This window comes from Leuresthes tenuis, unplaced genomic scaffold (genome assembly GCF_036924035.1).
Source record: "Leuresthes tenuis unplaced genomic scaffold, fLeuTen1.0.hap1 SCAF_23, whole genome shotgun sequence".
Classification (NCBI taxonomy): Eukaryota; Metazoa; Chordata; class Actinopteri; order Atheriniformes; family Atherinopsidae; genus Leuresthes; species Leuresthes tenuis.
In genome coordinates, this window is record NW_027325377.1 from 15,963,825 (window position 1) to 15,986,460 (window position 22,636).

Sequence of the window (22,636 nt, forward strand, 5' to 3'; positions counted from 1 at the left end):
CCTCCCCGATTTTCCAAATACCTCATTTCACACAGATCCAATTAAAAAAAATACTTTAAATATAATAAAATTTACTTTTTATATTCCAAATTCACTATTCTAAGATCTGTGAATATGAAAGTGAGTCCCACCTCTGCTTCACTCATGAAACATTTGAAAATGTTTTAGTTTTTAAGCCTCAGTCGAACAGGAAGTCGGACACGGAAAAGTCTTAGAGAATAAAGTCAATATTCCATATAAAACGCCGTGTGCAGACGAACAACCGTATATCACTTGTCTACCACTTATACCACTATAACTTTTCTGATAAAGCCAGAAATCAGCCATTCAGGGCAGTTTAGAAGTGTTATATGACACCACAGACTTTTGGAATAATGCATTTTTCAGTCCCATGGGTGGCTGCTTGATTTTATCTTAAGGCCTCTTTCATTTCATCTTTAAACTGAAAAGCACAAGTTTTGTTTAAGGAAATTTTCTTTAAACGACTCATTTCAACCTCCTTTTAGAGGTTTAAAAAGGATGGTCTGCAAGAAGTTATGGTATTTAATCCAAACAAACCAGAAACCTGTCCTGCAACTGAGAGATGCTGAGAGATTATTATTGATTGTTACTTGATGTGGAGTGGTTCAAAAGTACATTTTAAGTTATTGTAGCACAAAGTAATACATTTATCTCTGTGTTTAATGCTCCATGAAAATGCCTTTAACTGTATTTCAAAGTTGTGCAGTAATGCATAGAATAAGGAGCTCCTTAAAACATTAGTGTTGATTAATAGTAACAGACCTCAGTTACTTGGAGAGCCAAACATAGGAGAATGTCTGATTACTCAGAGGTCCAGCACTCTGCCTAAGTGTGTGTTTATTCAAAGGGACGCTGCAAAGAGGAGTGACCTGAGTGCCAATCTCTGGCACAGAATATGAATTAGTGCACAAAGCGGCCTGATTAAGTTTCGATCCACTCGCACACAGAGATGGAGCTGCCGCCACCTGCATGAGCTCAGAGCCGCTGCTCTAAAAGAGCATGCCTAATACACCATGTAATGAAATACTGAATCAGTTCTCCCTGATGGCCAGTTGGGGTTAGTTGGTTTTTAAAGGGGCAGTCCACCTTCAAATTAACTATTAAAACAATAGGAAATATGCAGAACTGTTTGTTTTTGTATGAGACTGATTTACTACTAACAATCACACTATGGACTGTTACTGATTAGTTTTCTTTCACTCACTCATTCTCATATTATTAACAACTGTTGATTTGTTTTGTATTTCTCTTAAGCAGCACTGGCTTTAGCACAGATTTCCAGACAGTGACCACAGTTTTGTTATACTGCACAGCAAATCATCTTTAATGCTCTTTTAAAGCACTTTAGGTTACACTCGAGCCTGAAAAGGTCTACACAAGTAAAGATGAATTGAGAACTGAATCACTACTTTCTTTGATGTGCTGAAATGACATTTTCTCTCCCAAAAAGGTTATCTGGTTGGTATGTTTGTTTCTTATCACTCAAAAAGTTTGCACAGATTTGCATTAAAATCTTACCAGATTTACTAAATGGGAACAGCCCAGTTTTGAAGGGATTAATCTTTGATGGATTTAGAATATTTTTCATCAAGCCTTTTATTTCCTTCTATATATCAAGTCACTATCCACAGCTAGTTGTGGGGTTAGCTGTGGCCCACTGGTGAAAGTATTAGAATATTTTTACATTGATCACAACATCACTGACAGGTGAGTTGACGAACACTCGTCGAATTATGTAAATGTTATTGTTCTAATGGGAAAACTTGTGTCTTGGTATTGATGTGGACCTGGCCTCCAAAACTTCCCGGTCTAGTCCAGATCCCAGTCTAACTAAGCATCTGCAGGCTGTGCCGAAACAAGCCTGATCCATGGATCCACAACCATGTCCCGGCAGCGCAGTGCTACATGAGGGGAACCAAAAGAATGATGGAAAAAGGACTTTTTTGACTCATCCCTTTCTTGAAATGACAGATGTTCGCTTTCATGTCATCAGGATGCTATGATCTATATTAAAGTGCATCTCTTGTTATGTCCAATAGTGGCTGGATCGACCGAGACAGAAATCTTTGAACGTTCATTGGCCCTGTGCGTAAAATACCACACTTCCTCTATAAATGAGCCAGTCCTGCCCAGATCTTTGAACCCATTTCACAAATCTAATATAAAGGCAGTGCTCTGTAACTTTTGACATAGAGAGTACGTAAAAGGCCATAAAAAAATGCGTCACAACTACTTGTTTGGGCCAAACAGGATTCTGAATATCAGTCAGTAGTATTACAAGACAGACTTATTAAAGCCACATTTGTAATTCCAACTCTTACATCATTGTTTACTCAAAAAGCCAAGAGGTCAAGTTTACCATAAATCTAACACTTTGTCTCTTTTATAAGCAGCCTGTATAAGCTGTTGTAGAAGTTAACTGGTTGAGGAACAAACCATATTAATTGTATTGCCTGAAACATCAATAATACTGTGGGAGTGAGTGTGTAATTGAGTCAGCACAGCTCTGAGTGTCTTCATTTCAAATCAGATGCAGTACAGCCAGAGGCCTAAAGAGCCGTCGGTGATGAGGAGGATGTTTAAACAGCTCATTAGTTTAACGTTTACAGCAAACTCAGTGTTTGACTGATTTGTCAAAGTTAAATTAGGTCTTTAAAATGTGTTTAATGCTCTCTCACCAGTGCTCGATAAACACAATCAATGACAAGTTCATAATTAAATCAGTTCCATCATGGTTTTTCGTCACGTTTAGGTGGTGAGGGCTTGATCTGGATGGGGTAGATTGGGAATCAACCCTGATTAAATAGAGTCTGAGGCTCATGGTGTCAAACCTGTGATTTGTGAGCTGTGACAGGCTTCGTCGATATGACTCAATCACATTCTTGCCCGAGGAGATCGTCTTGTTTGTTGTGACTCCTTTCTGAGTTATGAATTATGTTTCGGAAGAAAACAAAAAAAAAGACCACTTCACTCCTACTTCACACTGTCTTTGTCTCGATTCCCAGCCAAACCATCACACACCGTAATTGTTGCTGTATATACTTGGTTAAATTCAGTTAAATGATGATGTGCATGGTAATCATTGTAAGACATGCTACAAATAGCACTGAGATAAATGCCACAGGCAGTAACAGAGTGCAGAAAATCACATCCACTGAGCAATTGGCTTGTCAAATTGCAAAACCAAAGCTGATTTAAACTGAATTGCCTTTGATTATACTGTTATGATGAAAAGCCTCTAAACTGATTATTTGGTAAATGAGCTCCCACTTATCAATACTGTCATGTAACCAAATGTTTGCTGGTTGTTACTGCACAATTTGTCTCAAAAAATGTATACATTACCACTTAGAAGACACGATTTAAGTGGCTGATGGATGTAAATGGAAACAAAATGTACCTGAATTTGTTCAAATGGGACTTCAAAGCTAAAGGACTCGTTGTAGTAAGGGTTGAGGGTGTTCTTCTTGATTGTCGTCTTCTTCTTCTTCAGCCTCTTGCCGTTTTGCATCAGGTGGATCTTCGCATATGGATCTAGAGAAAAGGGGGAAAGGAATTGGTTTGGCACATTGTTTTTGATAAAAGAAACACTAATATGAAACAGATTAATGGCTCCTACGCAGGTGAGGGGCAGTAGTTACAAAACATGGCCATCTGCCTCCTGTGCGTTTTCATCACTCAGTTAACCTTTCTCTCTCAAGAGCCTCATTGTCATCTGTCCAAATGCCATCTCGAGTGGCACCCAAGTGGTTTGCTTCGTCCACTCTCGGGCAATCATGCAGAGAGTGCGTCTAAAAAAACAAAACAAAACAGCAAACCGCCCTTTGCTTTCATTTATCCTCCCAATTTGTTTACATACTCCAAATTGTAATCAAACCCAAACTGTGGAGGATAGCCAGTGTTTTGGATTGGATTTTGAAAGCAGGGAGCGATCAGTTTCAAACTGTGACATAAACACCTTCTGTTTTGGCTTTAATCGACCCTTTAAAAGGGACTAGGTGAGGCAGTTAATTTGCACAGGCATAGAGAGCCTAATGAGTCCAAACTATGAGCAGGGGAAGAATGTAACGGGGTCCACTGCAATTTTCTGTGGCACAAAAAGGGGTTCAAAAAGATGAAAGGATTGATAACGAGTGTAGCTCGTTATCATTTCATATTCGTCCTCACTACACACATCGTGGTCCTGCACCTGTTTATTGTTTCAATTCAGTGTGAAATGTCGGCTGTTACAAACATTTATACTCATTACAGAGAAATGGACATCGCTGGTGTTTGTGCACAATATTTGCTAGTTAACAAAACTAATATATATTTTACCAGTAATACATACGTTACTTTTGACTTTTTACAAAAACACAATTTCTTTATACGTACAACAAACCAGCTTTCTGTGATAAGCATAAATCCAAGGGCCGGTGTTTTGGATCTATGCAGATAGTAACAGGATTTTTTCTCTCTACACTCATATTTTAAACCTCCATCTGAAAAATATGTCTATTTCAATCAGTATCCAGTTAAGTGAAAGATCTGAAAAATTTCAAAGATGGAATTCTGACCTCTTTAAAACCATAAATTAGAGAGTAAATAACAGCATCATAGTACTGAGGCAGGGATAAAGAAGCTATTAAACATGTTCTAAAACTTATTAATGGCAGGTTTGTTTAAACAAAAATTAAGCACAAGCAGAGAAACTCTGAGTAAGTTACCATGGGAACAGATTCTGAACTTGTCCTGCTTCGTTGGCAGGTTTTCTACAGTGAATTCTGAGTTGTTGTTTTTTTTTCTTCTTCTTTTACTTCTTCGTGTCCGACCAACACATTTATTTATTTTTTTATCATTTATACGGTCGATATCAAAGCACACATCGGAACAGAAATGTCAGAATCTCTGTTAGTTATTCCGACAACCTGAAAATGACTGGCGATTGACCGGTCATCTGTTTCAGGGAAATCTACAGCTCAGAACATGACTAAAATATCACAGCAGCTGTCAGCCAGTTTTCCTTTGCTGAAACTATTCTACACATTACTGTAGTCAGCATAGTTAGGATTGACTCATTCTGTATGGAACTTCAGACACACAAAAGACTGATCCATGACCAATCAGCTTTGATTTTAAATGCAAAACTTTGGTTGATACTGGAATCATTATTACTGTAATGGATCATGACTTTTCAGTCCTTTAATAAACTAACGGTATATCAGTCTTCACATATTAACCTGACATTTTCCAAAGATATTCTGGCAGGGCTGCATGAATGCAACCACTTACCACATTCTGACCTCTTGCAGCGATTACTTGATCACCTACTTAGTAAGCGTGCCTTTATGTAAAGGGTTAACCGACTTCACATCTTGAGAGTGAAAAAATTTTTTTTTATTGACTTCTTCTCAACTTTTAATTGCATTAAACCAAATATTTTAGCACAAAGGACAAAGAGCATCAATCTTATTGATCCAGTCCTTTTATCCCGGTTGATGGATTTTTTTATCTGACATAGTTTTATCCAATGTTCTTTTTCCCTTCACTGGATTTCTCCAAGAGTGCTTCCTCTCACCTCTTATTTGTTGTATATACTGAGTGCCAATCTCAACACTCATGGTGCCATGTCCACTGATCGTCCATTGATGATTCAGTGATTGTGTCTCTCCTCGATAATGACAACCCTGATCATGACTGGATAATAGAATGCACTGACTGGTTTAGGAGGTCCTTTTCAAACAAAGAATACAAGTTTATCAGATTTTATGGTGGTTTATGTGGGACTGGACCTCAGAAGTATCGCACAGTATCCACTTGTGTTTACGTGGAATATTTTTCAAAACAAAGATGATCGATTTTAGGGTGAATCGTACAGATGTATCCTCTGTAAAGATTAACGATCTGTTGGTTAAACTACGGATTTTTGAGGTGACAAGACTTTTGTGAAAATGTTTTGTTCTACTGTTTTATTCATTCTTACCACTCTTATCAGTTGGTATGCATTGCATTGCTGAGAGCTCAACAAATGAGCAGTAAAACTGCAGGCGGCACCCTCAACGACTTAACTCCCTTATTTCAAGGGAGGACCTTGAACAAGACTGAGCTGGTCGTGGCTGATTGTAGCCATCCACTCTCCGGTGAGCTTCGGCTGTGGGTCATGCTGCAAAGGGAGTCTGTTTTTATTTGCTTTCCTTTGCTTTGACTACAGTAAGCTTCCTTAATAAAACCCTGTAAGGTTGTGTGTGTATACATAAAAGGCTATTTTGTTGTGGCTGTTTTGTTCTGCTGGCAAGGATAACTAAGTTTGCCTTGGTCAACCTCTGTGGTCAGGCTCAGACTTCCTGGTTTTATGTAAGCATCTAAAATAATAGGTTTTTTTGTTTATGCTGCAGTTCTTAAAATGTCAAATAGACGAGCCACTACTTAAAAGAAATTCCCCAACAGTCCATGCATTAAAATAGAAACATTTTCACAGTTTCTCCAAATAGGTGGGAGCCACTCAAAACGATAAATATATACAAATCTGTTGACAAATGTTTTGATAGAAATAGGAGAAGGCATATCTAAGTATTGATTTGCACAGTGGACTGTTGGTTCCTCATGTTAAAGACAGCTTAATAATGTTCTGTGATCTGGATCATTAACATTTTCCAAACTTTAAAGAGTAAAATCATGTAAAACCACTTTGTGTCATTCATCACTCAGGACAACACACTCAAACACAAATAATGATGCAGTCTCTCGCCTGAAGCCAACAATATCCGTCATCCAACTTCTGAAGCTCAGAGCTTCGCGTCGGCATGAATAAGTAAACGCTCTGAATCAGATCTTATAATTAGTCGATGAAACACCGCTCGCTTGTATAATCTGGACTTTTCTCTGGATCCTATATGCACAACGTCTTTATAAAGCTTTGAAATTTTTCATCTTTCAGCTGTGCTGAAAAATATCTCAGATTTTTGTTGAAACATTGTGACATTTCTACCAAGAGAAAATACTGAATGAGCTCAGCTCCTTTAATCTTTTATCCAATTTATGGGGATAAGGATCCGACTGCAGACTGGCGGACTCGACCAGGGCAGCTGACATGAAAATAGAGAGAAAACAGCATAAACATAGTCAGAGGGAGAAAAGCAACAGAATAAATAGATGACAGAGAGTGAAAAGGTAACAGGCTCCTAATGGAGTGGGTGTCCATTATTACTCTCCTGCTGAGAGGAAGTGGAGTGCTGGGATGAGAAAAACGGCAAATAGGGCCGTGTGCATGGGTTGTCACTTTGTGCTGGAGATGAATTCATCCAGAAGTATCTATATGAGGAGCTCATCCAGCCTCAGCTTGTATATTTCAAACAGCAACACAGACCCTTTGGACACTAGATTTAATGGTCAAGTCACGGCTTCACATTCAAAACTAACAAAAGTTGGGGAACGGCATATAGCAAAACACGGTGTGTCAGATTTGTTATTTGTTTGAGAATAAGATTAAAGAAGACCTGTTATAGAGTTCATCATTTGTGCCAGAGTGATGTTCCTATCAAAGACTACCACGTTATCAAAGGCTTAGATAAATGTTGGTTAGAAATCATCCTTGTAAGCCTACACCTCAGGTGTTATAGTGCTCTAGATACTAGGTTTCTGAATACAAAGATGTAAAGAGTATGTGCAGTAAAAGGTCAGAAGCCCCGAGTAAGACTGTACAGAGGCTTCCAGAAGTTAGCCAGTTAGATAACAGATAACATTGGCCTTTTATGGAGGAAACAGGAGCTGAAAAGACTCGTCTCAGACAGAAGATGAACTCAGAGGCTGCACAAATGGCAGTATGAAGAATTTTGTGAGCTGGTAATCTTGAAAAGCTGCTTTAGTGAAGTCTTATACGAATAATACAGAAATAGAAACAAACACAGTAAAATAACAAATAACGTAGTTACATTTTATATTTAAAAGTGTAAGCAAAGAGCAACTGACTGAAAAAAAAATCCCGATGTGCCTGGCAGATTTCATTAGTTGGATGTAGCAACATAATCAAGTTCATCTTAAATATGCACTTGATAGCACATGCATGATATTCTGCTTAAAGACTCCTACTAAATCAATCACAATGTACGAAGCAAAAGGTCAGCATCCTCATTAGTTAATGATCTTTTCAGAAGACATAAAAGTAAAGCAGCATCACTGCTCTTGTACTGCAGGGAACATTTAGTTTTAGCTGTTAATCCAATGAAGAATGGAAATGATTTGATCCTAAATAAACGTTAGATGACACTATGGAGGAGCTTGTCTTGCAACAGGAAAATAACCTCTGACCACTCAGAATAAAGTAACTTGCTAAGTTTGACAGTTGTGAGCCACTTCTGGCAATGAGCTAGTTAGACATCCAGGGAGGGCAGAACATGCAGCAGTCGGTAGCTCCCTAAAATTTTTACTATGTTGTAATGTCTGCATTTAAAAAACGTTTTTTTAAAGCAAGCATGACTTAGAAATAGTTAAGACAGAATTATGCTTTTAAATATTGGCAAAGATAATATAGGGATTTTGATCAAGTGTGGCAGACACTGTGGGTCTACATGATGATATTAACTCGATTATAGCTATAGTTGGGTTATGCTCCTTATCTGAGCAAGGGTAATTATCCTTGGATATATGGCGGCAAAAGAATCAAATTACTGGCACAAAGCATGTCCTACCCCGGTACGATAGGTGGCGCTGTACCCATTTCAACTATCGCTAATAAAGCCACTTCCGGTTGACGTCTTCACCACCAAGCGCAGAGATTTGTGTTAGCCAGAGCAGTCTACCTAACGTTAAGTGGAACAATTGGCACAGAAAGAGAGACAAGGAGGCAGGCAGTTAAGTCAGCCTGGACCTAGGACTTTTCTTCTGCTTGGTCTACTTGCGGTTAATGTTCAGCCGTAAAAAAAGGGAATGGATGAGAATGGACTCTAGTTGCAGCAAGAAAAATTCCAAGTCTGTGTACCTCCAGATGCAAAGTAAAAAAATGCACTGTAGTTATTGTGAGCATGACTAACTGAATAATCTGTCAGTATGGCTGATAGTTTTAAACTAACAGAGCTCAGAGCTGTTTAACCTAAGTTACACCAGAGGAACAGACGCTCTGGACATTCATGGCAGTTACAGAGCTTCACCACCTTTTTATATTTCCCTGCTTTTCTTTCCAACTTAACGATCACTTTGGATGAAATGGTTTTTCCTATGACCGTTTGTCTTTGACCTGTACTTTTGGGTAGCGTAAATTCAACTACATTAGACTGTGTCTGTATATTCAATGTACAGTCTTCTGATAAATACACTGAATTTTGAATGCCAACACTTGCACTTCATGCAAGAACACAAACCCTGCTGCATCCATTCCTTACCCTCGTCTCTAGGTTTTTGTTTTCTGGAAAAGTCTTTACAAAAGACTTGAATACTAGCCTTTAGGAAAGCGTCATGAACACTGCTCCAACATACAAAGAAATCTCAACTTTGACAATTGCTATTTTGGCGTGGGGATTAGCCAACAATTATTTGTGTTATCTATTATCACACACAGCTGTACATATTAAATCGATGTTACAATAGCGATTGCTAGCAACTATTATAAACATAACTGTGCCTGGAAAACACAATAACACAGCTGAATGGGATTACACAAGATAACCCGTCCTCATGCCAAAAAAAGGAAACACCTGTGATGCCACATCACTCCTATCCAGGTGCTCTTATCTTTCCAGTCAGCAGATGAGAGTTTGGCATTATTGAGTTTTGGGAGGCTTGCCATACCTCATATCCGGCCTATTTTACCATCTGATCCCAGACGGATGTAATCTCTCCCATTTTCTGGGTGAATGGCAGCTCTAGTGATGCAAGAGCGATTCCTCACGTATGTGTACAGCATAGAGGCTTGTCTTCGCTATCCTGAGGGTTACTCATCTGAGTCCTGGATATTGGCCATGGTTTTTATGAGGAGATGCACTATCAGTAGACCATACATTTCTCTTGGGAAGCTAGATGCAGGTTCTGGATAAGCAGTAGAGCCACTAAAGTTGTCTAATTTCAAAATGGTTACTTAGAATTTTAAGCTCGGAATAATTGCCAGCTGTGACTCATTTGGATTACTCTGATGAGAGTAAAGCTACTCAAACTAAGGCTGCATTCAATTTTTTTTGAGCACAGATACAAAATATGACACAGAATTAGCTGTTTCTACAAATAGTTCCATGATCATTGATAGTTCTGCTGTGGATGCTGGCCGAGTTGTACCAAATGAACACCAATAAAGTCAAGTTAAATATAGCCCGGCTGTCATCTTAGCTTTCCTCCTGTCATTTAAGGATTTGCCATGGTGGGTGCACCCAGGGGTGACTGTCTGTTCAGTTTTACACACTCATCTCGGCGATGAATCACACATGTTCCACGTAAACACAAGTGGATACTGTGCGATACTTCTGAGGTCCAGACCCACCTAAACCACCATAAAATCTGATAAACTTGTATTCTTGTTTGCACAATGAGAGCCTGAATCGTCTAAAAAAATAAGAAATATTCTTGCAGCTTATCTGCTTATTATCACTTATATTTCTTATATATAGAGAAAAAGTTTTAAAACAGATTTTCATGTAATCTTAATGATGCCTTATGGCCACTTCCTTTCTGACCTGGAGAAACCTTCTCAGCGGGACCAGCCAGAGGAGCAAAACAAATGAACCCTCCAGGTGAGAGGCTTTATAGAGATATAGCCTTGGGTCAGGGCAGAGCAGCTTCATTACCTCGAACACAGCGCCCTTGGACTTTGATAACCTCCCTACAGAGGATAGGCCATTACCCGGCTATGTGCAGCCTCACAGCCCTCTGACACGTCTTCAAAGCTACAAACGGACAAAACATTTTCCACCTCTTTAAATCTGTATGCCGTCATATTGAGTTACTCCCAGGCAGTTGGCCTTTGTGTTCACTACACCTATAAGTGAGCTTAGAAGAGCACTGTGCCAGGGTTACAGCGTAGGAGCTTGAAACACTAAAATACTGCATCTTTTTATACAGACACAATGAGATCAGCTTTATCTTTCCAGCTGCACATATTAATATGACACATCTGTGGGAGGTGGACAGAGTTGTTTACTCAGAGATTACTTTGGCTGGTGATTCACTTGGGAGCTTTTATAACCAACTCTTTTATCAATTTGGTGAAAATGCCTCTTGGAGTTTCACAATTCTTTAAAATCTGATTGCCCACAACTCAACATAATGGCTATGTACTGTAACAACAAATTGTGCGGCTGGCGTGTCTGTAATGAGGCCGGGATTATTTTAAGACGACAGCTAAAGAACATGGTGCTTGGAGCATCATGACAGTTAGGTAGCAGCAATCCTGAGAAACAAAAGTTGACTGTACTTTTAAAACTATTGCTTCGAAAGTTTGTTTTTGTAAGAAACACAGCATGAGGGTAGGTTTCGGGGATGATTCATGAGGAGCAAATCAAAAGAATTATTTCTGATTATACATTGGTTAATGATAATTCCCACATCTTCCTCTGGGAGCTATAATTAGGCATGGTAAACAGGATGACAATAGGGTAGAAGGCTGATCCCAGGCCATCAATTACTTGTCCTCCTCCTTAAGCTCTAGCTGTGCATAGAAGCTAATTATTGTTATTAGAGACCTACCCATTATTTCATCCATCCACCACATATTTAAGTCCATTTTCAGAGCGGAAAAGCAGTCACTACTAACAGCTATCAAATATCAAAACTTCAATATAAAGTGTGGTTGTTTGTGATTAAAAACATGTAATGTGCTTATACTGTATGCTACTACTTCCCCCAGAAAGGCTTCAGATGAGTGCACAGAGATAAAACATGCTCTGATTTAATGGGACTTGCAGTATGTGGTTTCAAACTGTCTGGCTTCCCAGCCATGTTCTCCTCTGTGAGAGAAATCTGGCCCTCAAAGCAAGCACATTCACACATTTTTTTTTTTAAGTGGCTGGTCGATGTGGCTGACAGCTCAAAATGTTGACAATTTCACGATGCAAATGGACACAGGTGAGAACTAATGTCAGTATCATAAAATGGCAGCAGGGGAGGGCTTTTTTTCAGTCAAATGGCTGCTCGCACTGGTCTCATAGATGAAAGGGAGCTAAGAGCTTTTAATGTGCACCGTGTTACTGTACTGCACGTTGTTTAGGCTTATATGGAGAGACTGGCCTGTCAAGCAGAAAGCAAGTGGACCCAGGTGTATGGTAATTGCAGTAGAAAGAGTCGAGGCGGGAGGGAAGTGCACAACGGGAATCTAAAATGAAACCATGGAAGAAAGTCAAAGGAGGAGTGGGAGGGGGCAGCTTATTGTGTGAATCTGTTTCCAGTGTGTGCATGAGGGGATCTGTGTGTGCACGTGTGTGACAGCTGATATTATGAGAATCCAGATACGTATATACGAATATGTAAAACGACACATTTTCTTCCATCTTGTACCTGATAATTAATCACAACTTTTTTTTTTTACCAGTTTATCTTGCCTGAGTGGTTCAACTTAAGATGTTTAATTTTAACTGCAGCCTGTTTTGCTCATAAAGTCTAATAAATCTTAGTGTACCATCTAATTTATTTAATTTATTTTTATTTTGTCTGACAAAATAAAAAGTAAAATATGGGATGTATTAAACACTTTTAGAAAAAAAAAAATGTAATAAGATTGAAGTCTGGATCATGTGTGGAGCTCCCTAAGCCCATTTGAATCTGGTTAAACAGAAACATACAGGAGTGATGCGAATCTCAACTGTATTATCTGGGTCTGGCTTTGAGAAGCTCAAGTTTGTGCAGTTTTGGTCAGACAAACATGTTAACATGTGTTGTAATAGTCTCATTTTTGATGAACTACTACAATATGCAATTTTTTTGTTTGTAGATTTGGTTTTAGTGTCAAGAGGGCTACATGTTAACCTCAGAAACTCTTTAAAAAAACATCAATTCAGAATAAAGTTTGTTTCTTCAGCAACATGTACATATGACTTGTTGCTACCATTTTGCTTTATTTGCTACATATAAAGTTACACATCCAAACATCATACCTTTGTTTTCTGAATTGAATTAGCTGTCTGATGCATTTCTTCTCCCCATTACAGCTGGCTCAGTGTATACACAGCAGTAGAAGGCGATGTACTGTTTTATTGCTGACTCTCGCTGGCTACAATCTGTAATTGTCATCTGTAAACACGACACGGAAGCTCCTATAGACTTAAGTGAGGTATCAATCAAAAGCTAAGAAAGGTGACTGTATTCTGAAATCACTTTGTTGAGATTGTTTACATGCCAACTGGACTTTTTACTGAACTGAATTGTGAGAACCCCTGTCAATAAAAAAAAAGATTGTTTTTGGCTTTATAGGTGAGTTTCTCCAATATTATAGATTTTGTTTTGGACTCAGTTTGGTGCTGCTGTTGTTACTTTATTGTAAAATGTTTTACATCAACCGAATCACAAGATTTTAAGCTTTCCAACAATATCTTGTGTGTGCGACCACTTAAATGCAGTACTAGTGTAAAAAAAGAAAAGAAACAATGGCTGTTTTCTCTTAAAAGCTGTATTTAGTGGCGAAATAATATTTGTGTGAAATGGGTGTAATAAAGTGAAACTGTACCTTTGATTTGAGCTTGTGTAAATGATGTAAACGTAAGGATTTTTACATCGGGCACTACTCTGTAGTACTACTTCTGTTTTAAAATTTCTTTGAAAAAGTAAGAAAAATAATTAGAAATACCATAAAGAAAGAGGGGAACTGATAGATGATGAAGCCAGTGATGATGTAGAACTACAACACTAAAACTCTGCGTTTAATCACTTTGATTAAGTCTGTTTCTGACACCAAAATTCCTCTCAGTTGGACTGTGATGTATTTTTTTCTACAACTTATGTTTTCAAACTTTCACTTTATTTACCTTGCAAATGTGTAATTGTGTTTGTTATATCCCAAAACTATACAGGGTAAGGAGATTAATGGGCGGCAACTGCAGACTGCTCCATCCATTCATTATTAAAAGTATAAGAAATACTGAGAATTATCTTCTTGGAAAACAAAGGGACAAGGTCTAATATAAGGTTCACAAGGTCTAACTTTGCCGAACCCAAAATGTCAATTGAACAGTAATAGAATAATATTAAGTGGCAAACTTTCCTATTTTAAAATCTTAGAAATGGTTAGTGTTACACCTGGACAATAAAAGAGTGAATATGGTACAAGATTCTACTGTAAATATGGATATTTCTTCACCGCAGAATACCATCATGAGTGTAGTGTTGGAGTCACACTAAACCACAAATATGTCTCATTCTTTTTTCAACATGTTGTCGTCGTTCATACAACCATTACTGAGCTGAATGTGTGTCGTTCACAAATACACACATCAGAGCATTTGAACAAATTTTTAAAGGGAAAAAGGAAAAAAAACGCATTGTTGTGGGAGAGGCAAAGTGAGTGTTGCAGAGCATGTATAATTACAGACAAAAGGCCCTGTCAGAGGAAAAGTCAGTGGGTACACATCAACACCATTTCAACTCCTCACCTGACAAGCCACCCACATCCATTTTCTTCAGGTTTTTGGCTTCGAGGATGACCACGGTCAGCTTGCCAGCAGTGGGAACATATCGCAGAGAGAAGCAAATATCACCCAGCTTCTCTTGCTGTTGGAGAGGCAGACACATTGCAAAGGTGAGAAGAGTTTTAACTGCAACTAAATCCAAATGTACTGCCTTGCATGCTCAAAGCAGATGCTCAGTGAGATTGCAGAGAAACTGTTCACACAGCCAAAGGTCAAGATTGCCTTCTCAACATGGCAGACCTTATTTATACCTTTTTGGTTCAGTTATTCTCAAGCAGAATGTGCTTAACGTTCAGAGCTGAAAGCATCAGTGTCTCTGCATTACAGGTTAATGTACAGAACAGTCATAAACTGTTTCCAGTTTGAATCAGGATGCAAATAAACCTTTCATAGCTTTAAGTGAACGTTTGTAATTGGGGATTCTAGTGCGGAACAGGCTCAGGTGTTTTTATGAACAGCACAACAACTGTGCAGAGCATAAGGATAAAGATGAGAAAACCTTTTATAGACAAATTTGCTTGCACAAATGTTTTCTAATGTGTTACATTCTTAAAACAGTTCACCGGTCAAGACAAGCTGTTAACGGTTTTAGTCATCATGTGAGCCAGCTGTCTCTTGTATAAATGGACAAATGATTTCAAAGAAAATGCATTCGGTTACAAATACATAACAGAAAACCGATAAAAATCCATTTAATCATCTGCCAAAAAATAGTTACAGGATATCAAATGCAATGTTTAAGATCGCACCACAGATTCAGTCCCTGGATTTAGGTTGAATGCTTATAAAATCAGCTTTTATACTTATTTGTCACTCGCAAATTTTTGTTGAAAAGTGCTGCAATCACTTCATCTGTTCACAAAAATCACAAATCACCTGCTCACTCAGCAGGATAACATGGTGTCATTATGATACCCTGACGAGAGTGTGATTCATATTCTGATCTTTTCCCTTTCCGACGCAAGAGGCAGACACAGTTAATAGCTGCCTTTTGGGTCACATCTGCTTCGAGTGTGGCTGTTTTGAGAGGAGGCTATAAATCAACGAGACTTGAATTTTGACCTTTGGCTTATTTCAGGAGTCTTTCATCAAGTTCCAATCAGGGTTAGTTTCCTTATGTAGAATCAGAGTGCTTGAAATGTCTGCAGTGCATTCTGTAATTGACACTTGCCTATTTAATTTCTCATGACTATCCTGACGTGTAGCTGCTTGGAAAATAACAAACAAACAAAAAAAACAGCCCTAATTTTAATCAGTAAAAACACACGCTCCCCTCGAGGTGGGCGAAAGCAGGCGCGGCAGTAAATTATGCCTGTTGAGTGCAGTCACCATGCGCTTTAATATTTTCTTTGAACTGTGAAAGGCCAAATACTGCTTCCTCATTTTAAAGGGCATTTTCAGAACTCCATTTTTGACCTCCAAGGTAAAGAGGACTATGTAATTTGTATATAAATTAAATATTTAATGTCTTTAGGGAGCTCAATGCTAACAGATACTCGACAGAGCAGCTCAGTCATAATGAGCCATACTACGTTTCCGCGTCTTCAAAACAAATGTTTGCCATCCTAATTCAGATTCCTCTTATGATTTTTTTTATGTAAAACTCTCACACCAGCAGCTGGTAAGCATGTGCCATCCTGTGATACTACATTCCACTGTCTGATTTACGGTCTTGTCTACCTTGAAAAATATTTTTCCTCCTCTGTCTCCCTGCTTGTAAACCTACCAACTCTTTCAGGTCTTCACCTCCAGTGGAGAATAATTGGATGATGAGGGAATAGTTGTTGGGATCGAGGAATATCCAAGGCTGCACGACCCATAACACCCTTGATACAAAACCAATGGGAAAAAAGATATTGTCTGGCTGGACATTGCTCTGGAAATTGGCTTTTCATGTTGAGTTTAAAATCCAGTTCAAAATGTAGGTGTCAAAACATGATTTCAAGATTTTTTTTTAGCATGTTGTGCAAGACATTTTACTATATTACAATACAGTCTGTTTTCTAGTTAAAACACAAAAAGGGAATTAAATCTGATAAAGGAAATATGTAACTTATCTTTTTTCTGATATGCATTAGTAATCATCTTTCATAAACAGAAGTTTGGCGACCAAAGCTTTACTCGTGATATGAATTTGAATGATTTTAAATACTCCTCAGCTTTATTTTCACCATCTTCTGACACTGGGTGTCATTTGCCTCGTGTGTAACTTGTAGGCTGGCTGTAATGTCGTTTCGATAAACAGCTCAGCTCAGTTAACTCACTTGAGTTAAATAAAAATATTTAGAATGTGAAGCTGTTATCAAGAGGTGAACATGTTTGTTTTTATTCTATCTGTAATAAAACTGAAAACCAAGAATGTGTGATTTAGGTGGAGAGAGGTTCAGGTGAGAAAAAATCTTATTTCCCAAACTTCTCTCCTCTCTTTGATGAGCATGAGGAATGCAAAAAAACCCCACTCCGGTGTCTCAAACCTTTCGTTAAATTCTACTGTGCAACCACACCTTAACTGAGTAAAGTGATGCCCTTCACAACACTACTGAACATTCTATGCTGTTACAATTAACCTTTAAATCAACCCACCGTAATTCTAAAAATAAGGTAGTCAACATGTTCTATATGCCGTGACATTTACCATATAAATTGAATGTCCTGAGCTGATGCCTGGAAAGTCACATTTCTATTAATTGAAGAGGAAGCGTGGACATATGATTAAGTGACATTTCCAGGAGAGATGGATTACATCAGCTGTGGCAGCATATTTGTGGTTTAAACACAAATGGCAATGTAATGATCATAATGTCACTTATGCAATAACAATACTCTTATTATTGAAACAGCAGTAACTATATGTTCAAATCTGTGCCTTGGCCTGAAACAGCTGTCAAAAAATTAATTCAAACCTGTCATTTTATGTTCTTTGTGTAAACTCGTGGCATGTGTGTAAAGTCTCACCTCCTCCTTTTCAGCGCTCTGCAGGTCCCGCCACTCCTCTGTTATGTGGCTGAAGTCCACCTTGTTCATGGGCACCTTGATGTCACCGATGGCATCATGCTTGGAGAAGCGGTCGAAATCGTACACTGTCATTATCAGTGTCTTCCCACCGAGCTCAACATAGGGGACCTCAATAGAAAGGAGCGTCATCAGAAGAAGGCATTAATGGACAATGAAGCTGATTTTTATCCATTTTAACAACAAAACATGTATGAAGACAGTTATTTATGCCTTAAGAAGATGTCTAATTTATCTTCACAGTAAACAAATGATGCAAAATCAGTAAGATCTTTATTCAGTGTGACCACAGAGAAGCAGACTTTCTTCTCTATATTCAGAAAGCAGACTTTCTGAATATATCGTAGAAATGCAACAGAGGTATAATTGTATAGACTCTGTGGAGAATCTGAGGAAAGCCAAAGTAAAGTTCAAACAATGTAAGATCATACACACCCCAACAAAGTGCATAGTATAAGGGTATGAACATGAGTGAAACCATTCCCGACTGATGTCTGCTCTCCGTTAGAGACAGATCCCAAACACCAAATTATTATTGAAAGGTCAATTTTCTGTCATTATGGCTGGTAAGATTGCTACAACTAGAACTATTTTGAGACAGCAAAGCAGGAAAATCTTCAATGTCTCAAAATAATCACAGCAGCGGTAATGGTTCAGCCATCACCTCCTCTATGTTGAAAAGCAACACAGAAGAGGAGGGATGTTTTTTGTGGACTTATCTAAGGCTGATTGAGACTGAGTTTCACCACTGAATACGTGTAGCTTCTTGTGCAGTTTAATACTATGTGTACCAGCTGGGCCTGTAGAAATATTAAGATTTTGAAGCTTACAGTATATCTGCATTTGCTGACTTTAGTTTGATATGAAACTGGACTGATTGGTGTTCAATTCATAAAGCAGAAATATCTTATTAAAATCGAAAAAAGTGAAGGAGAGATAAGACGCTGGTGTGTCCTTGACATTATCTCACAAAAACATCTCTTTGCTTGGATTCTGTCCTATCATTCCTGTCCTAACAGATTTGGAACCAAGTATTTAAGAAGAAAAAAAACATAATAAATCTTTTAATGAGATGGATATCACATCACATTATGCTTAACACACAACAAACACCTGCGCTCTCCCCTTTCTGTGAATAACAAAACTCTTCCCACGACAGAGCAACAGCCATGCATCTATTATGGCTGAGGCAGTGCTGGGGTGTAGCGGTGCATCTGCCTGCGTTAATCCCAATCACGTTGTTCAGTGTGTGTGTGTGCGTGTGCGTGTGCGAGTGTAACTGTGTGTGAGAGATATTCTGTCAGGAGCTTGTTAATGTGCCAGCTGGTTGCTGTCTCCACACCTTCCCAACATTCAGGGCTGCATGCAAATCAGATTGTCAGCAGAAGCAAAAGATTTCAAGCTACAAAACTGTGCAAATGTGTTTGAGCGTTCACGGGAAACTGAACTTTTAAAGTGAGGGGATACCTTGAAGGTGAACTGCTCATTGAAGACAGGATTGAGGGTCTTCCTGTGGACCTTGGTCTCAAATTTCTTCTTTTTGTCAGGCAGCAGGTAGACCTTTACATATGGGTCAGATGTGCCACCCATGTCCATAGCAGGCAGCTCTGCTGCCTGAATGATCCCCACCATGAGCTGAAAGAGGATGGAAAGATGTGTCAGAGCGTCCATGATCCTAATTATAACTCCCCCAGACATACCTTCAAAACCCTTACAGAGAAATATTTTTTAAGCATGGCTATTAGACCTAAAGAAAATTCTCTTTTATCATTCACTATCAATCATTCCATCATAATGGTGTCTTAAAGATAATTCAGTGTAATTTTTTTCCGGGATAGGGCTCCAGTATTGGAAGGTTACACAGGAAGAACATGACAGCTGCTGAAGAGTTTGTAAAGGTCAGGATGTGTCACACTAGAAATGAGAGGACTATTTTTCCTCACATAAGGTTGATAATTGATAAGCACAATTGGGGGCCTGGGTGGCTGATTGACCTGTCAGTCAGTGCCTCTACTCAAAGGCCTCTAGGAGGTCCGGCCAGTCAGTCAATCAACTTCCTATCAGGCAGCCATCAAGCAGCAATCTGGAGGCTGACCAGGGCAGTTAGCCATGGAGCTCCACAGCTGTCAGGAGCTGCATCACTTTAATGTGTGCAGTTGCCAATGATGATGCAACAAACATGTGGGAACAAAATGGCATCCGGTTGGTAGCCAATGTAAGGCAAATGACCAAAATGAAGGAAAGTTTAATTGGTCACACATATGGATATACATAAAAAACATCAACTAAGAGCCGGGTTGAATATTTGAGAATGACTAATTTATGGGGACATAGATCATGAAAGCATGTCATCTGACCAAATGCAGGTAAAACTCCATTTTTCACTTTTCTGGATGAACCCAGTTCCTAGGTTCCATTAATTTTACCCATCACCATTATAAAGTCAGTCACTGTTGGAGTATCTATACAGCTCAGGTTTATTGCCCTTAAGTCTCCAGGATCTCTCCATATTATTGACAATTTACATAATATCTAGTACTTTGACAGAATGCTGAAGGTACAGCATTGTGGAAATAATCTTTTCAAAGGCCAAATCCCCATATGTGACTTTCAGTAAGAAATATTCAATCACTACTCTTAAAATTCAACCATTTGAGTTGCTAATGGCAGTCAAGCTAAAGATTATAGTGCTCAGAAAAAAGAAATGAACCCTTGCTGAAAAAAACAGTAAATCTGTTCATTCTTAGGTCAGTGTGCAGTTACAGCACTGTTCACAGTAACAAAAGAGGTTTAGCAGTTCTTAAAACGGCTTTGCTATGACTGGCTTTTCTCCATGACAACCTTGTCAGGAGCACAGAAGAACCAAATTATTTACACTTACCTGCCAGGCCTGGCTTATGAACATCCATAACATAATCTAAAACAATGGTGACAACGTAAAGAATCATTTCTATGTTTAGAGCTGTCATATTTGTAAAATCTTTCGTCAGTGAATCAGTTGAATGTAAATAACTATAATAAGCAAAAGTTACCATCTTTCAAGACCCTAATCCCACTCACTGGGCTATACATTTAAATCTATTTATGGCTAAAATACGACCAAAGAACTGCTGTCAAGTTTTGCTTTGCAGCCAAATCCATGAAGTTAGTATCAACAGAACAATGCTGAGATGGGGCCGCATTAATAACAGAAACTAAGTGCCTTGAGACAACAGTAGTTAGTGTAAACTTTCCACTCTGGTGCCATTAAACCACAGAATAGGTAAATGATGTGGAAAAAGTGGAAATTAACATTTCTTCTGGATTCCCGTATCCAGCGGCTCCTCTCTCACAACTCTTCATCAGGTTTTCAGCTTTTTAGCTCTGACACAGACAATGACAGATACTAAAGCTAAAAAAGAAAATGCTTTTGCCTCAACAACTTCATGTGTGACTCAATTAAAAAGATTATTTTTCCTCACAGCAGGCCTTACACTGAGAGATATCGAAAAAGCTCCATAAGCTAGAAAAGCCTTATCTGGTTTGTACTTAACATACCTGTCACTATTATATTCATTATTTGTCATTTATGTAAGTCTAGGTGTCCTTTTCTCATTTCAATGCCAGTAATTTATGTTCATCCATGTTTCAGTTGGTATTTCTCATGTTACATCCATTAATCTCTGGTAAATAGAAGCATAAAGTGTTGGTGAGTTCCAGCAGATGAGGAACATAATGAGATGATGTTGGGTTTATTAAAACTGATAACACACTGTGAACATGGCATAGAATAAACATGCTCTAACATACAATGACAGACATCCCACATGGCAGCAGTAAACGCATGATAAATATATCACGACAATACAGGACGTCTTAGATTAATTCTTAACCAGGTTATGCACAACGTTTTCATAGCATTACTGTAAACACAGTGGATCACTTTGGCACAAATAGTGTGTCTAGTTGTATATATGCAGCTTATCAGAATCACTCACTGCGATATAGCAGCACATCTCAGAAGGCACATAAAAACCGGACAATTACTCCAGCTGTCGTTTACCTTTAAGCTAAACGGAAGCGTGTTGCGCGTGTTACCGCAGTGAAATGGCAATAGGATTTTAAGCGGAGGAATTTTTCCATGCACGCTGTCCAACTGATTTTTATTAATCAGCACAGTCTGCGGGAGACACAGCTTGTCACACCTTCTTTACTGGGAGAGGCATGATGCTTGAGGAAAGATAAGAGCAGGGTGTAGCAGGAAATGTTGATTTCCAGTTGTTGCTTCTGCTAACTGCATTTTTTGTATGAGCGTACATGCATGCAATACAAACTAAGTTTTTCCCAAAACGTGTTAGTTGAATAACACTCGAAATAGGAGGCAAGGAATTATAAAATGCATAGAAAGAAAATCCATTATCCATTATACAATGTTTTTATCTTATAAGCTGAGATCAAATCACAATATTAGCATTAGTATATTAACAGAATATTAGTTATGATGCACTGCCTACATTGCCCTATATGCAGTGTAAAAGGAGATGGAACTTGTGTTTATTACAAATATGACAGTAATAGCCTATTTGACAACAGGTTTATGGAAGTATAAAACTATCTTTGGTCAAAGATATATTTTTTCCAATTTCACAGCAGGATTCTCGTTTTGATGTTCAGATCTTAGACTGCTGCGCCCTCACACTCAAAAAGTCCTAACATGCTCTGCTTTTTCACCCTCAGAAGTGGATCTTTGCCTTCAGATTTCCTGCTGCTTGTACAAATGTTCCGCTCTCCAGCTCGAGCCCCTCTACTTGCACCTGGGATTCTCCTATGCTCTTTGATTTTTGCTTTTGGATTGCTGTGAAACAACTCAGTGGGAAAAAAAACAACAGCCATCAGAATGCTAAATGTGAGGCTGAATTTACTGCCTGTATGTGGGTTTGCTTGTTTTTACTTCACAGCATCGCCTCCACACGATTACTGGAGTTGTTAAATGTTAAAAGAAATTTTAGCATGTCCTGGAACAGAAGATGATGCCTTGAAGTTGCTTG

The 22,636-nt window shown here is 38.6% G+C and overlaps 1 protein-coding gene across 4 annotated transcripts in view; it reads right to left on the reverse strand.

The window, feature by feature from the left end:
- syt1a (synaptotagmin Ia) overlaps nucleotides 1–22,636 on the reverse strand; it is a 160,392-nt gene that overhangs the window by 1,417 nt on the left and 136,339 nt on the right. For all 4 annotated transcript variants that reach the window (XM_072377399.1, XM_072377396.1, XM_072377397.1 and 1 more), the window contains 4 exons: nucleotides 19,077–19,244; nucleotides 17,553–17,720; nucleotides 14,562–14,679; nucleotides 3,422–3,555 (listed from right to left, as the gene is read on the reverse strand). In XM_072377399.1, the coding sequence (XP_072233500.1) occupies nucleotides 3,422–3,555; nucleotides 14,562–14,679; nucleotides 17,553–17,720; nucleotides 19,077–19,244 (588 nt within the window). The remainder of the gene's footprint in view (nucleotides 1–3,421; nucleotides 3,556–14,561; nucleotides 14,680–17,552; nucleotides 17,721–19,076; nucleotides 19,245–22,636) is intronic.